Source organism: Lithobates pipiens, unplaced genomic scaffold (genome assembly GCF_037356315.1).
Source record: "Lithobates pipiens isolate NorthernLeopardFrog02 unplaced genomic scaffold, aLitPip1_a1.2 Scaffold_19, whole genome shotgun sequence".
NCBI classification, from domain to species: Eukaryota; Metazoa; Chordata; class Amphibia; order Anura; family Ranidae; genus Lithobates; species Lithobates pipiens.
The window spans coordinates 449,953,629-449,971,466 of record NW_027507764.1 but is presented as its reverse complement, the minus strand read 5'-3'; the positions used below and the strand labels follow the sequence as shown (position 1 = coordinate 449,971,466).

General features: G+C 40.9%; 1 protein-coding gene across 3 annotated transcripts in view; it reads right to left on the bottom strand.

Annotated features, from left to right (window-relative positions):
* The window catches only part of TGS1 (trimethylguanosine synthase 1), an 89,145-nt gene that overhangs the window by 27,919 nt on the left and 43,388 nt on the right, over positions 1-17,838 (bottom strand). For all 3 annotated transcript variants that reach the window (XM_077492707.1, XM_077492706.1, XM_077492708.1), the window contains exons 7-12: positions 15,732-15,846; positions 15,534-15,620; positions 13,074-13,245; positions 11,242-11,659; positions 3,157-3,327; positions 496-639 (exon numbers count right to left, since the gene is read on the bottom strand). In XM_077492707.1, coding sequence (XP_077348833.1) covers positions 496-639; positions 3,157-3,327; positions 11,242-11,659; positions 13,074-13,245; positions 15,534-15,620; positions 15,732-15,846 — 1,107 coding nt within the window. The remainder of the gene's footprint in view (positions 1-495; positions 640-3,156; positions 3,328-11,241; positions 11,660-13,073; positions 13,246-15,533; positions 15,621-15,731; positions 15,847-17,838) is intronic.

The following is a 17,838-nucleotide window of genomic DNA, read 5'->3' as shown; positions in this document are numbered from 1 at the left end:
CTTGCCGATTTTAGAGCTGCGTTGGCTAGATTTTTTAATGTTTAGCATTTCAATTCATTTTTCCAGGTCAGCGGCAGCTAGAGATGCAACTACTGCTATACTCTCCTGGGTTGCTATAGACTTGACACCAAGAACAAAAGGAAAATGACAACATGAATTCGATGACTGTAACTATGACTATGCTGGATAGCATCTGACTAAGATTGGCTAGAATTAAAAAAAACTAAGAAAAATCTCAGAAGCCTGGTAATAAATGCATGTAAAAAAACAAAAAACAAAAAACAAAAAAACAAAAAAAAAAACCTAACTGTAATTGAGCCCTTTCATCTGTTATCATTGAAAACACATTCCCATGATTGTTCATATTAGCTGCTAGCTCCTGAACTGAACTGGCTGGATTGTCCACATAGATTTGTTCATTTTAGGTTGAAAAGCAGCATTAAATGACCTGTACAATGTTAAAATACTATGTTTTAAATGCTAATTAAGGCTTACCTCTCATGCCTGCCAAAGCAAATTGGATGGCATTTCCACCTACGCCGCAGAAAGCGTCCACTACAACAGCATTGTTAATGCACTGGCGGACCCGCTGTGCGATGTGCTCTGCAATCTTCTCTGGGGTTACCGAAAACCAGCCTTCTACAAAGTACAGAACAGGAAAATTAATTGTATTATACCGTGTACTCTATGACCTTAGCTTACACAAAATAAGAAATACTGGATTACAGCTTTTATGTTTCAGGGCCATGACTGCTTTAAAATGAACTGGAAAATAATAGGATAGTTGTACTTTTTTTTTTTTTGCAGATCCACTGGGATACAGGAAGCTTTTAACCTTCATGGTGTACTTCCTCCTACAGGAGGACTCAAGCAAAAAACAATACTGTAGGGTCAGTCCAGCATAACTCCTCCCGCTACTAGCATGCCTCGGTTTTATAGCAAAGGCAGTAGTGAGGTCTGGATCATAAACAGAGGGGTGCGACCTGTGTCCCTCAATGGACTTCAAGAAAAGGATTTTAATATAATAAATAGGATTTTTGTACTTACTGATAAATTATTTTCTTGGAGTCCATTGAGGGACACAAAAATTTACATACAGTCGGGTTATACCTTCAGCTACATGAAGAATGGACATTGGCAGACAGCACCCATACCTCTATCCATTATACCTTAGCAATACCATGAGAATGAAGAGAAACACTGAAGGGTGGGGCCATGTCTCTCAATAGACTCCAGGGAAAGGTTATCACATCATATTTTCCTTCTTGTCCATTAAGAGACACACGCACACACACATTATATATATATATATATATATATATTTTTTTTTAGATATTATATAGCCTGGGTCTGGAAAGTCAACGCACCATCTCCACCCCTACTCTCCACTTCATCCAATCAGAGATTGTATTACCGTATATACTCGAGTATAAGCCGAGATTTTCAGCCTCTTTTTTGAGGCTGAAAGTGCCCCCCTCGGCTTATACTCGAGTCATCGCTGTCTGCCCGCTCGATCAGCGTGTCGAGCAGACAGACAGCGGCCATTCTGATTCAAAAGCCGCGCCTCCGGCTCCCCCTTCGCCTGTGATAGGCGGAACACTGAATTTCCCAGCAGCCTGTGTTCCGCCTATCACGGACTTCGTATCATCCTCGTACTACGGACGAGGATGATACGACGTCTGTGATAGGCGGAACACAGGCTGCTGGGAAATTCAGTGTTCCGCCTATCACAGGCGAAGGCGGCGGCGCAGCTTTTGAATTTTACAATGGCCGCCGACGAACGAAGAGGGCACGGGACGGAGGCAAGGCACAGGACGGCACGGCACGGGACGGGACGGGACGGGACCGGAGGCAAGGCACGGCGGCGAGGCACGGCGGCGAGGCACGGCGGCGAGGCACGGAGGCAAGGAGGCTCGGCACGGGACGGAGGCTCGGGACAAAGGCTCAGGACACAGGTAGGCTGGACACACACACACACACACACACACACACACACACACACACACACACACACACACACACACGGATACACACACACACACAGGGATGGATGGATGGATGGAGACACACACACACAGGGATGGACGGACACACAGGGATGGACGGACACACAGGGATGGACGGACACACAGGGATGGACGGACACACACACAGGGATGGACAGGCATGTCTTACCCTCGGCTTATACACGAGTCAATAAGTTTGCCAGTTTTTTTGGGGGTAAATTGGGGGCCTCGGCTTATATTCGGGTCGGCCTATACTCGAGTATATACGGTAACTGAAAAAAAACACAAGATGTTCTGTGAATGGCGGCAGTGCGAACAACTCATCTCATCCAGCCCCCCCCCCCCCCCCCCCCACCGAAAGGCCAGTGTGTGAAACAGGGAATGCGCTCAGCACAGGACGTGTAAGTTTGCAGCCATCACTGTAGTAGCACCAACTATCGTTAGCTACTCCATCCATAATAAACTAAATGTATTTGTACTTATTTATTATTTGAAATTACACAGTAATACTTGAATAAATATCAAAAAGGGGTTGTCCTGGATAAACTATATGAAATACAGAATAATAATTTGCTGTCAGCATAATATTTCCTGTCCTTAGCAAATACACTATTTAGGCACAGTATTAACATACAAACAAGTATGCTTTAACAACATTTTTTTTTACTTGATTGTAGCAAGTTAATTAGCTTTGTTTGTGCATTCACCATCTTACATTTAGTTTGCTTGCTTATTCTGTTGCAAGAATTCCTATGTACTAAAAAAAAAAAAAAATCCAAAAAAAAAAAAAATCCAAAAAAAAAAAAAAAATCCAAAAAAAAAAAAAAAAAATCCAAAAAAAAAAAAAAAAATCCAAAAAAAAAAAAAAAAATCACTATGTATTTACCCAGCATGGACAAAACTTTGGTATGTTTGCATATTCTTCCACACTGAATTTTAAGTTACTGCTACCTATAGTTCTACTAAACAACCACAATATATTTCTATCTTTTATTTTTGTTTTTTCAGCTGCCATCTAATGTTCTTACAACATATGGGGCTTTGGCTGAAATGTGGATTTAGCACATGGGTGATGCCACCTAAACTGGTGTTTTGCCCACACACAGAGGCAGAAGATGTATTATGTAGTAGTATTTCTGTTACACTTTACCTTCATCCAGTTTTATCCCTTCATCAAAGCGAGAGAAGAGTCTGTAGCGCTGGGCCCAGTATTTGGCAAGGTGTGGATCAGCAGCAATTTCTGGTGGCAGTAAAGGCATTTTCTTTTTACTTTTTTTCTTCTTCTTCTTATTGCTCCTGTCTGTAGAAGTCACCAGAATATCTATAAAACACAGTTGAGTACACACTTTAGGCAATTTTATATATTTCCATATACATCTATACAAAATAAGCTAAATGCATTTACACACAAGTTTTTTTAGGTTCAATATGAATCTGTAGCTTTGTTTTATTATATATATTCATTCATGGATCAGAGAAGATTAGAATGTGTAATATTTTTAATTTTTAACGTTTTGGTATTTTTTGGAAATGATTTGTTTTGCATTGAGATGTCTTTTTATGTTTGTTGGAAAAAAAAATCAATAAGAATATAAAAAAATATATTTAATATTACATTACTTTAGGGTGGTCATATATGGTGGAAAAGTCTCTTACCATCAATAAACAATGTTAAATGTCCCTGTACTTCTATCACCCCATTGCAACAGGCTTCAACTTTATTCCTATGTTTGCCAGTGAAAAGATTTGGCCAGCAAAAATTTTCCACCAATTTGATGAGTGTCCATGTATGAGAAGAAGCACTTGCAGTGCTTAGAGCCATTGGTTTCTGATACGTTTTCTAGTGGCATACAAGAAAACTGTTACAAGCCATGTGTGAATTCGCAGCTTTGTTTCCAATTATAAAGCCCCTTTTACACTGGGGCAGGGGGGCGTTAACGATAAATCGGCGCTTCGGCAGTGGTACCCATTGATTCCAATGGCAGGGGCTGTGGAGGAGCGGTGTAAACACTTCTCCCCCACCACCCAAAAGATGCTGTTTGCAGGACTTCTTCTAACGTCCTGCAAGCGCACCACCCCAGTGTGAAAGCACTCAGGCTCTCACACTGGCGCTGAAGGGGAGGCGTTTTTCAGGCACTATTTTTATCCCAAAGCACCTGAAAAATGTCCCAATGTGAAAGTGGCTTAAGTGTACTGGTGTATGTCTCCACCTACAGAGAGCTCTGAAACAGCCAGTATCTTCCCAAGTGACACTTTTAACCACTTCGATACCGGACATTTTTGCCCCCTTTCTGCCTAGGCCAATGTTCAGCTTTCAGTGCTATTGTACTTTGTATGACATTTGCGTGGTCACGCAATTCTTTACCCATATGAATTTTTTTTCGTTATATTCACACAAATAGAGCTTTCTTTTGGTATTTAATAACCAAAAAAAAAAAAAAGAAAAAATAATAATTTTTTTGTTACTGTTCTAAAAAAAATTTAAATAATCTTCATAAATTTAGGCCAAACTGTATTCTGTTACATTACTTTAGTTGAAGATAACCCAAACTACATGGGAGGAGCTTGTGAGTGTTTTCAATGCAGTTGGGATCACAATCACCAAACAAACCATTGTAACACAATACGCTGCAATGGATTGAAATCCTGCAGTGCCCGCAAGGTCCCCCTCCTCAAGAAGGCACATGTACAGGCCCCTCTGAAGTTTGCCATTGAACATCTAAATGATTCAGAGAAGGATTGGGAGAAAGTACTGTGGTCAGATAAGACCAAAATTGAGCTGTTTTGCATTAACTCGACTGCCGTGTTTGGTGGAAGTAAATGCTTACTATGACCCCAGGAACACCTACCCTACAGTCAAGCATGGAGGTGGAAACATTATACTTGGGGCAGTTTCTCTGCTAAGGGTACAAGCCGACTTTCGCATTGTGGGCCAATGGACGGGGGCCATGTATTGTAAAATGTCAGATGAGAACCTTTTTTCCCTCAGCCAGAACACTGAAGATGAGGTGTAGATGGGTCTTCCAGCATGAAGATGACCCAAAACATTCCGACAAGGCAAGAAAGGAGTGGCTCAAGAGGAAACACAATAAGGTCACAGAGTGGTCTAGCTAGTCTCCAAACCTTAATCCCATAGAAAATTTATGGAGGGAGCTGAAACCTTAACCACTTAATAACCGCCCTATAGCCGAATGACGGCTTCAGGGCGGTTTCTTAACTCTGGGAGGCCGTCATATGACGTCCACCCAGAATTCCGCTCTCGCGCGCCCCCTGGGGCGCGCACTCGAGAGCATCCGAGATCACAGATCACAGATCATGGTAAACGCCCGCTCATAGCGGCCGTTTACCACGTGATCGCTCCGTCAAATGACGGAGCGATCACTTGTAAACAAACCGGCGTCATGTTATGACGGCGGTTCCTCCCTCCCCCTCTCTGTACCGATCGGAACAGCGGAGGGGGAAGAGATCGTGTCAGCAGCGATGTGGGCTGCATCTGCAGTGCCCACATCGCTGCTCACCGAAAATTAACCCTGCAATAACCCTGCAATAACCCTGCAATAACCGTGCAATAACCCTGCAATAACCCTGCAATAACTCTGCAATAACCCTGCAATAACCCTGCAATAACTCTGCAATAACCCTGCAATAACCCTGCAATACTCTGCATTACCGTGCAATACCGTGCAACACTCTGCAATACCCTGCAATACCCTGCAACGCTCTGCAACACTCTGCAATGCTCTGAAACACTCTGCAATGCTCTGCAACACCCGCCAATACCGTGCAACACTCTGCAATGCTCTGCAACACCCGCCAATATCCTGCAATGCTCTGCAACGCAATACTCTGCAACACTATACTCTGAGATACTATACTCTGAGATACCCAGCCATACTCTGATATACCCAGCCATACCCAGCCATAGTCGGTGATACCCTGCAATACCCAGCCATAGACACCCCCCCCCCCCCTCCCGCCGCCCTCCGGTGCTTCTACCGACTCGCCAATACGATCAAATCCAGAATCTTTTTTTTTTTTTTTTCAGGCTTCCCAGCTTAGAGGTGAGATGTGGGTCTTATTGACCCCATATCTCACTGTAAAGAGGACCTGTCATGCCATATTCCTATTACAAGGGATGTTTACATTCCTTGTAATAGGAATAAAAGTGATCAAAACATTTATTTTTGGGGAAAAAAATGTCAAACTAAAATAAATAAAGTAAAATGAACAATAACATTTTTTTTTTTTTTTTAAAGCGCCCCTGTCCCCATGTGCTCGCATGCAGAAGCGAACGCATACGTAAGTCCCGCCCACATATGAAAACGGTGTTCAAACCACACATGTGAGGTATCGCTGTGAACGTTAGAGCGAGAGCAATAATTCTAGCCCTAGACCTCCTCTGTAACTCAAAACATATAACCAGTAAAAAAAAAAATTCAATCGTCGCCTATGGGGATTTTTAAGTAGCGACGTTTGGCGCCATTCCACGAGCCTGTGCAATTTTGAAGAGTGACATGTTGGGTATCGATTTACTCGGTGTAACTTCATCTTTCACATTATGCAAAAATTGGGCTAACTTTACTGTGTTTTCTTTTTTTTTAAGCACAAAACTGTTTTTTTTCCAAAAAAAAGCATTCGAAAAATTGCTGCGCAAATACCGTGTGATAAAAAGTTGCAACAACCACCATTGTATTCTCCAGGGTGTTTGCTAATATAATGTTTTGGGATTCGATGTAATTTTCTAGCAAATAAATGATGATTTTTACATGTAGGAGAGAAATGTCAGAATTGTCCTGGGTGCTCCAGAACGCCTGATGGCGCTCCCTGCATGTTGGGCCTCTGTATGTGGCCACACTGTGTAAAAGTCTCACACATGTGGTATCGCCGTACTCGGGAGTAATAGCAGAATGTGTTTTGGGGTGTAATTTGTGGTATGCATATGCTGTGTGAGAAATAAACTAATAATATGACAATTTTGTGAAAAAATAAATAAAAAAAAGTAAAAAAAATCTTGATTTTGCAAAGAATTGTGGGAAAAAATGACAACTTCAAAAAACTCATCATGCCTCTTACTAAATACCTTGGAATGTCTTCTTTCCAAAAAGGGGTCATTTGGGGGGTATTTGTACTTTTCTGGCATGTTAGGGTCTCAAGAATTGAAATAGGCTGTCAGTACTTCAGGTGTGATCAATTTTCAGATATTGGCACCACAGCTTGTGGACTCTATAACTTTCACAAAGACCAAATAATATCCACCAATTTGTACTTATTTTTACCAAAGATATGTAGTGGTATAAAATTTATGAAGAAAAAATTACTAATCTGCTAAATTTTATAACAGAAATGAAGAAAAATTCATTTTTTTTACAGAATTTTCTGTATTTTTTCTTATAGCACAAAAAATAAAAAACCCAGCGGTGATTAAATACCACCAAAAGAAAGCTCCATTTGTGTGAAAAAAAGGACAAAAATTTCATATAGGTCCAGTGTTGCATGACTGAGTAATTGTCATTCAAAATGTGAGAGCACCGAAAGCTGAAAATTGGTCTGGTTATTAAGGGTGTTTAAGTGCCCAGTGGTCAAGTGGTTAAAGTGGCGTTCCACCCAAAAATATTTAATTAATGTGTATGAAATGAATGAAAAAAAAAAAAAAAAAAAAAACATTTGGAGAATATTTTTTTTTTCAACTTACCTTTTTATGCCTGTTGCTATGTGATCCCTCAAAATCTGCCTCCTTCAGTGCCTGGGCTCCTGACGTCACTTCCCTCAGTGCCTCCGCTCGCAAATGCTCCTGGGAGATGTGTGTCATCATTTCCCAGGACTCAGAGGGCTGCGCCGGCAGGGTGGGCACTTCCGACGATGCCACCGGTTGTTATGGCAACCTGTATACTTTACGGTGCATTACTGCGAAAATGCGCAAAAACGAGGCGATGCATGCTGGTCCAGCAGCAACACCCAACCCACTAAGGTAGTGCTTGTAGGCTTCACATGCCCACAAGCAAAATGGGAACGGCCAGGACACGATTATATAACTTAATTTTTTATATTACAGCGGACATCGCGGGACAAAATCTTCTAAACAAGTGAGTGTCATATGTTAATGTTCTGACCTTTAGAAGTGTTTTAAAAAAAAAAATTAGAACATGTCATTGGAACTCCGCTTTAAGGATTTAGAGAAGATCTGTAAAGAAGAGTGGATCAAAATTCCTCCAGAGCTGTGTGCAAACCTGGTAATCAACTACAAAAAACATCTTACCTTTGTGCTTGTCAACAAAGGCTTCTCCACCAAGTACCAAGTCATGTTTTGCTTGGGGATCAAATACTCACTCACTGAATTGCAACTGAATTTATAACATTTGTACAGTGGTGTGAAAAAGTGTTTGCCCCCTTCCTCATTTCCTGTTCCTTTGCATGTTTGTCACACTTAAGTGTTTCAGAACATCAAACCAATTTAAACAATAGTCAAGGACAACACAAGTAAACACAAAATGCAATTTGTAAATGAAGGTGTTTATTATTAAAGGTGAAAAAAAATCCAAACCATCATGGCCCTGTGTGAAAAAGTGATTGCCCCCCTTGTTAAAACTTACTATAACTGTGGTTGTCCACACCTGAGTTCAATTTCTCTAGCCACACCCAGGCCTGATTATTGCCACACCTGTTCACAATCAAGGCATCACTTAAATAGGAGCTGATTGACACAGTAAGGTCCACCAGAAGATCCTTAAAAGCTACACATCATGCCGAGACCCAAAGAAATTCAGGAACAATTGAGAAAGAAAGTAATTGAGATCTATCAGTCTGGAAAGGGTTATAAAGCCATTTCCAAAGCTTTGGAAATCCAGCGAACCACAGTGAGAGCCATTATCCACAAATGGCGAAGACATGGAACAGTGGTGAACCTTCCCAGGAGTGGCCGGCCGCCCAAAATTACCCCAAGAGTGCAGCGACGACTCATCCAAGAGGTCACAAAAGACCCCACAACAACGTCCAAGGAACTGCAGGCCTCACTTGCCTCAGTTAAGGTCAGCGTTCATGCCTCCACCATCAGGAAAAGACTGGGCAAAAATGGCCTGCATGGCAGAGTTCCAAGGAGAAAACCACTGCTGAGCAAAAAGAACATCAAAGCTCGTCTCAATTTCTCCACAACACATCTTGATGATCCCCAAGACTTTTGGGACAACATTCTGTGGACCGATGAGACAAAAGTGGAACTCTTTGGAAGGTGTGTGTCCAAGTATATCTGGCGTAGAAGGAACACTGCATTTCATAAAAAGAACATTATACCAACAGTAAAATATGGTGGTGGTAGTGTGATAGTCTGGGGCTGTTTTGCTGCTTCAGGACCTGGAAGACTTGCTGTGATAAAAGGAACTATGAATTCTGCTGTCTACCAAGAGATCCTGAAGGAGAATGTCCGACCATCTGTTCGTGTACTCAAGCTGAAACGAACTTGGGTTCTGCAGCAGGACAATGATCCTAAACACACCAGCAAGTCCACCACCGAATGGCTGAAGAAAAACAAAATGAAGACTTTGGAGTGGCCTAGCCAAAGTCCCGACCTGAATCCTATTGAGATGTTGTGGTATGACCTTAAAAAGGCCGTTCATGCTCGAAAACCCTCTAATGTAACTGAATTAGGACAATTCTGCAAAGATGAGTGGGCCAAAATTCCTCCAGGACGCTGTAAAAGCCTCATTGCACATTATCACAAACGCTTGGTTGCAGTTGTTGCTGCTAAGGGTGGCCCAACCAGTTATTAGGTTTAGGGGGCAATCACTTTTTCACACAGGGCCATGATGGTTTGGATTTTTTTTCACCTTTAATAATAAACACCTTCATTTACAAATTGCATTTTGTGTTTACTTGTGTTGTCCTTGACTATTGTTTAAATTGGTTTGATGTTCCGAAACACTTAAGTGTGACAAACATGCAAAGGAACAGGAAAGGAGGAAGGGGGCAAACACTTTTTCACACCACTGTATGTGTGTTTTTTCTGGCTTTTTGGTTGATATTCTGTCTCTATCATTTAAAATACACTTATGATGTCTTTGTAAGTGGGCAAACAGTACAAATATCCCCAAATTACCCCTTTTTGAAAGTAGACAGTCCAGGGTATTTAGTAGGAAGCATGGCGAGTTTTTTGAAGTTGTAATTTTTGGCACAATTTTTTGGATAATCGAAGATATTAAAAATAAAGTTTTTTCATATTTTATATATATTTTTTAAAATACTGTCATCAGTGCAGTACAGCGTCATCATATAATATAACTGGTGTGACGGTGATCAGGGACACTGACTGGTCAGAATATGTTTAAAATAAAAAATAATTACATTTTTTTAACATGCTGTGACCAGAGCAATACAGTGTTACCATAGTAACATTGTACTACTCCGAGGAAGTGATCAGGATTTTTTTTACACGTTAAGATTGCTTATACCAGTGAATGTCACTGGTATAAACAACCATTTTTACTGAATAAAAATTGATTCATTGAGTGTGTATTGTTGTGAATAGCTGTGATTGGCCACTGCTAACAACATCTTACAGATGGACTGTGATTGTCCCTGTCTGTACCATGTGATCACTGAGACCAAATCACAGCTAACAACACAACTGTACACAATGAATGGCATGAATCAAAGCCATTCATTGTTTACAATTGTCATGTGATCTGCTGTCACAGCAATGACATGGCAGTGGTCCAGTGCACTGATCAACCATCAGCTGTGTCCAGTTGAGGAGCATTACAGTAGGATGTCATATGATGTCCAGTGTCCACCCAGAACGACGAATGTCCCATCCAGCTGTCATTTTAAAATAGACTGAGCAGGAAGCGGTTAACAAACCATCCACTTAATCCAGGGCTGGACCAATATCTTAATAAAATAAATAAAAATTAAATTTAGGCTTAACAATTTTACTTGTCAACAGTGGCAGATGATCCCCAAATCAATCTAGTAGGTAGCTATATACTGGACTGACCTTTGATTACATTGTTCATCATCCACCAATAATTTTGAACCGCAGAGAAAACACCACCGAGAATGAATGTATATCAGCAAAGATGTCCACAGAAACTCTGTACTGATAGTACCCTGACCAGAATAAAGTTTAGGCCTACAGTTAAGCAGCATAACCAGGAGGTTATATTACTAGCTCTCAATACTGATCAGAAAGTAGCAAAAGGCCTAAGGTACCCAGATCAATTTTAGAAGAAAGAAATCCACCAACCATTTCCCGTTTCTTCCGTTTCAACCTGAAGATAGCTTGGAATTTCTAGCGAGGCCAGCTGTCTTGTGGAGTCTGCAATTTTCCTTGATTGTTGCAGAGCTGAATTTTCATTTTCTGAACACCAGATGGCATTATAGGACAATTTACAAGTTGTCTCTTTGACTTCCCTGGTGTCTTCTAGCAGGTCAGACTGCATTTTAGCATCTTGTAATTCAGATATGTCACTGATATCAGGATGGCTATGTTTCTCAGAATCTTCTTGGAGGCAAGATTCCTTGTGTACATCAGCAGGTGATTTAATATTTGAGGTGTCCAGTCCTTCTGAGTCAGAACTACTGAGAGACTTTTCCACCTCTGGCAAATCTTCATTCATTTCATTCTCAGTGGGTCCTTCCACCTTCCTTAGGAATGTCTGCACCTGACAAATAAATGGCAAAAATAACCGACTGCTGATTCAAACCAATGACACAAAAGACCATGTATTATTTATAAGATTGAAAGTGGAACTTTTCCTTCCTTTTGTGGAGGTCAGTTTTGTACACTCTGAATTTGTACGCAGCAAATTTCATTGCAGAATCTTTCCTGCTTCTGTTCTGTAAACACCAAAACAGTATATTCCACTAACTTCCTCAAATAGAGGAAGGCGAGAGAGTCAAGAGGGAGATTGTGCCTTCTAAAACCAGTCCAAGTAAGGGAGAACCTGAAAAACTCCTGAGCCAATCACATTAGCAGGATTTATGAGGGTGCCCTGCAAAGAACACAGAATGCTTGAGAATTGCTGCTATTGTAAGCAAGGAAGCAATATTGACTGTAGACTATAATGGAATGTTTATTCGTTTCCATTACATTGTAAGTATTTCAAAGAAGTACAAATGCCAACTAGAAAACATGTGGCAGAGAAGGTCATATTAGCCTCTGGATTCATCCATGCTCACAATAGTACAGTTATTCAAAGTCAAGACAGTATACACTGATCCTAAGGTTATCTGTAGTGCAATACGCTTAGTTTCAAGAGATACCTATATAACAGAAGAGAATCCCTTTAGTAGCCTCTGCATTTGACTATGGAGAAGTATATGGCTACATCAAAAGATATTAACTATATTGCAAACCTCCACTCCCTCATCCAGGAGAAAGGTGGGGCACATCCACCTCCCCTGCTGGGGGATTCACTTATAGTATGCGTTGCGCCAGCTTTATAGAACATATTTTCTCCTACGACACACTATGCAACCCTTGTCAGCTAAAGATAATGTACAGTACGTTGTAGTACATTCAATGGAAAAAAACAACAAAAGAAAAGCAAACAGAGATGAAGAGAATGGAAAGAAGTAGTAGAAAAACAATGCTAAGGAAAAAAAAAAAAAAAAAAGAAGAGAGAAGAGAAGAAGTGCACCCTCTACTGCCAGAACACAGGTTTCAGTCCCTCTGAATCTGAAATATAATTTATCCAGGATTGCGAGATTTTAAGAAATGAACCGTCTCACGTGTCCCAGTTTCCCCTTCACCAGTCTTCCCAGTAGGACCTATTGTGTGTGGGGTTTTAATTAGGTTCACCTAGGTAAGGGAATAAAAAAAATTGTATGTGCGGATCCAGAACCGCTTGAATGAAAAAATGTTCAATATAATTAAATGACAGAAAGGCTTTTATAGCAATCACTGATATTTTTTTTTTCCCACCATGTTTAAAAATCTGTTCAAGATTTACCAGTTTATTGACCATTTTGGTACATACAATTAGCCAACTACTGTGTAAGTTTAAACAGAGAAGGATTGGTCCAACAATTTGATAAAAAACAGGCCATCAGTTCTTGTACCTGAAAAAGCCATACCTTTTTTAATGTTTTATTTTGTGTGGATTTCACGTCGGAGTCATCTGCAAAAAATATATGGCTGTTCTTAACATTCACACGCCGATGCATATCCAGGAAATGAGAGCGGTGCTTGACTCCTTTATCCAGAAAGCGCAGAGTCCGATGTCTGAAGTGTGGCATTCCCCCGTATCTAGAACAGGTACACATGCAGCACATATGCATTTATAAACATACAAAGATGCATAGCACGATGCAGACCCCAAATCTATTTGGAGTATCATATGGCTACATTATAACAATAAGCCCTTTTATTACCAGAGTCTTCAGGACATTTTGCACTCTCTCTGGTCCAGGCTAGGAAGTACATAAACAAAAAAGCCTTACAACAACCAAGGATAGATAATTTCCCCCCCCCCCCTCATGGTATGATTCTACACTTCTTTACCCATTTTAACAATAGTTACAAGCAGCCCCTCTGTACCGCACGCACCTAGGTTCCTCAGGAACTCCCTTTCCCCCACTTCTCATCCCTCTCCTACCTCACCCACTCACCTACCTACCCCCCTTTCCTTGATTCTTATTATTCCGCTATTCTGAGCAAGTTTCTGTACTGCTAGCAGCCTATATTTAAAGTAGAACTATAGGCAAAAGTTATTTATTTTTTCAAGGGAAGGTTATAAGGCACCCCTCCTCTTTTCCCTGCCGCGCCAATTAGAAAGCGCAACACACTTCACGCATGTGCAGTAGGGAACCAGCTGTGAAGCCGAAAGTTTTCATGGCCGGGTTCCCTTACCAAGAATGGTGGTGGCAGCACCCGGGAGTCGATCCAAAGATTGGCTGGGGTGCCAACATCGCAGGTTTCCTGGACAGGTAAGTGCCTTAATATTAAAAAAGTCAGCAGCTACATTATTTGTAGCTGCCGACTTAATTTTTTTTACCCAGGCTGGACCTCCTATTTAAGAAGGTGCTCCTAACGATAACTCATTATGTATATAAGACACCTGTCCACAAAATCTCTTTCTTCCATTCAAACCTCACCATCTTAGGCAAGACCAAACTGCTGTCAAAAGGACATCAGGGGACAGGATTGTAGACCCACACAAGGCTGCAATGGGCTACAAGACCATCAGCAAGAAGCTTGGTGAGAAGGAGACAACTGTTGGAGTGATTATTTGCAAATGGAAGAAATACAAAATAATCATTAACTGCCCCTCAGTCAGGATTTACAGAAAGTGCTGTGGTCAAATGAGACCAAAATTGAGCTCTTTGGCATTAACTTCACTTGCCGTGTTTGGAGGAATGAAAATGCTGACTATGACCCTAAGAACACCATCCCTACAGTCAAGCACCAAGGTGGAAACATTAAGCTTTGGGGCTACTTTTCTGTTAAAGGTACAGGCCGACTTTGCCGCATTGAGGGGCCAAAGGACGGGGCCATGTATTGTAAAATCTAGGATGAGAACCTACTTCCCTCAGCCAAACACACAAGATGGGCTGTGAATGGGTCTTCCAGCATGACAATGACCCAAAACATACCACCAGAGGAATAGCTCAAGAAGAAGTACATTAAGGTCTTGGATTGGCCAAGCCAGTCTTCAGACCTTAATCCTAAGGAAAATGTATGGAGGGAGCTGAAACTTTGAGTTGCCAAGCAACAGCCAAGAAAATCTATAAAGAAGAGTGGACAAAAATCCCTCCTGAGATGTGTGCAAACCTGGTCACTAACTACATGAAACGTCTTACCTCTGTGCTTGCCAACAAGAGTTTCACCACCAAGTACTAAGTCATGTTTTGCTTGGGGATCAAATACTTATTTCACTCACTGAAATGCAACTTGTAACACAGTTTACTTTACAATTTAGAACATTTGTATCAGGGTTTTTTTGTCATTTTTGGTTGATTTTCTGTATCTATCATTTAAAAAACACCTATGATAAAGATTATTGGCCCTTCATTTATTTGTAAGTGGACAAACTTACAAAAATCTGCAGGGAATCAAATAATTATTTTTCCCACTGTATAGCAAATAAAAATATCACTTATTAAAACATATTTAATGTGGCTATATGAAATTGCTTTAAATCAAAATTTTCTTTGATTATATAGTTACATAGTTAGTAAGGTTGAATAAAGACACCAGTCCATCCAGTTCAACAAGTGTCTGCAATTGTCCCTATCCCTGTACATTGCTACACCCACATCAGTCCTTACCCACAAGGAGCCCACAATCCAAGGTCCCCATTCATATACTAGGGCCAATTTTGGACAGAAGCCAATTAACCTACCTGCATGTCTTTGGAGTGTGGGAGGAAACCGGAGTACCCGGAGGAAACCCACGCAGGCACAGGGAGAACATGCAAACTCCAGGCAGGTAGTGTCGCGGTTGGGATTCGATCCAGCAACCCTTTTTACTGCTAGGCGAGAGTGGTAACCACTACACCACTGTGCTGCCCTGTGCTTATTTTAATGCATACTTACTTTTGTCCTTTGCCATGCTTCAGTCCAAGGATAGTGGAAGATTCAGCAAACACTTCCAATGGGTTCTCCTCAGCATCCAGTTCATGACTATTAAAAAAAAAATCCACTTATTAATACACAGATAAAATCAGAAAACATGCTGCACATGAAAAGGAAGCACATTACACCATATTTCTGGCTGGTCAGATTTACACTTACCTTCTCTTGATTTTTGCTTGTTTGTGCTCTGGAGGTTCATCTTCATCCTCACCCGCATCCCTACAAATTGTTGCTCGCCCTTTCTGTACAGTTTTTTCTTGACTCAGCTGTGACACTTATTTCGGAAAAAAAAACGGAATTATTCAAATCGTTCCAAGTCCACACTGAATAGTATATAATTCTTTCTGATCATTCTGTCACCTGAGCTAACTAAATAATAGGAAAAATTGGATTTTTATAACAGCTTACCTGTAAAATCCTTTTCTTCAAAGTACATCAGGGGACATGGAGCCATAGTAGTTACTATGTGGGTTATAGGTCACCTTCAGGTGATGGACACTGGCACGCCCTAAGACAAAAAGTGCACTCCCTATATAACCTCTCCCACTACTGGGAGTACCTCAGTTTTGTAGCAAAGCAATACACATGTATACCAAGAAGAGAGGGACCTGTCCCCTGATGTACATCAAAAAAAAGAATTTACAGGTAAGCTGTTCTAAAAATCCTATTTTCTTTTCATACATCAGGGGGCACAGAGCCATAGTAGTTACTGTGTGGGATGTCCCATAGCAGGGACAACTGAAGGGAGGGAGACACAACAAAAGTAGGGCACCAAGAGACTAGAAGACTTATACTGCAGCCTGCAGTACACTGCGCCCAAAGGCGATACCTCATGACCGTTTACATCTACTTCATAGAATCTGGTAAATGTATGAATTGAAGACCAAGTTGCGGCCTTGCAGATCTGAGCCATGGAGGCTTGGTGATGCACTGCCCAAGAAGCACTAACAGCCCTGGTGGAGTGCGCTTTAATATGAAAAGGAGGAATTTTCCTCTTTAAAATCATAAGCTTGAACAATCACTTGACGAATCCATTTAGAAATGGTAGATTTAGACGTCGCCTGTCCTCTTTTAGGACAGTCTGGCAAGACAAACAAAACATCTGTTTTACGAATCTGAGCAGTCACTTTTAAATAGAGCTTGACCGCTCTCACCACATCAAGAGAATGTAGTGACTTTTCTTCCACAGAACGAGGTTCTGGAAAAAATGAAGGCAGAACAATATCCTGGTTTAAATGAAAACCTGACACTACCTTCAGTAGAAAATTAGGATGAGGCCGCAATACAACCCTATCCTTATGAATAATCAAATAAGGCTCTTTGCAGGAAAGAGCAACCAACTCGGATACTCTCCTTGCAGAAGACATGGCAACCAAGAAAACTATTTCTCTCATCAAGGGGATCAAGGGAATATCTTGAATTGGTTCAAAAGGCTGTTTTTGTAAAGCTGAAAGGACTAAATTTAAATCCCAAGGGTTCAGGTGTGGCTTAACTGGGGGATGAATCCACGTTACCCCCTGGATAAGGTTAAGAACCAGAGAGTGTGAAGCAAGTGGTCATTGAAAAAACACAGATAAGGCCTACACCTGGCCCTTGATGGTGCTCAAGGCCAGCTTCATTACTGATCCCATCTGAAAGATCCTACCTATGAGATATTTTCTGGGGTGCCAACCCCTGGATTCACACCAGGAGACATATGCCTTTCAGACTCTATAATATATGATTCTGGAGGCCGGATTCCTAGCATTAACCAAGGTAGAAGCTGACAGCCCACGGTCCTTTAGGATGTGGGTCTTAAATAGTTAAACCATTAAATTTACTAGCTCATTATGCCTTTGTCTTGCAGGGGTTATTTTTATTTTTTTTTATTGCTTAGGCTTTACTTCCTCTTTAAGCCCCAGACCATTTTGCTAGCCAAAGACAAGAGCACATTTTGCGATTCGGCACTGCATCGCTTTAACTGACAATTGCCCACATGTGCGACGTTGTCCCAAACAAAATTAATTACTTTTTTTCCCCACAAATAGAGCTTTCTTTTGGTGGTATTTGATCAACTCTGCGTTTTTTATTTTTTGGGCTATAAACAAAAATAGAGCGATAATTTTGAACAAAATAATTTTTTTTTACTTTTTGCTATACTAAATATCCACCAAAAATATATAAAAAAAACATTTTTTTCTCTCAGTTTAGACCGAAACGTCTTCTTCTACATATTTTTTGTAAAAAAAAAAAAAAATCGCAATAAGCGTTTATTGATTGGTTTGCG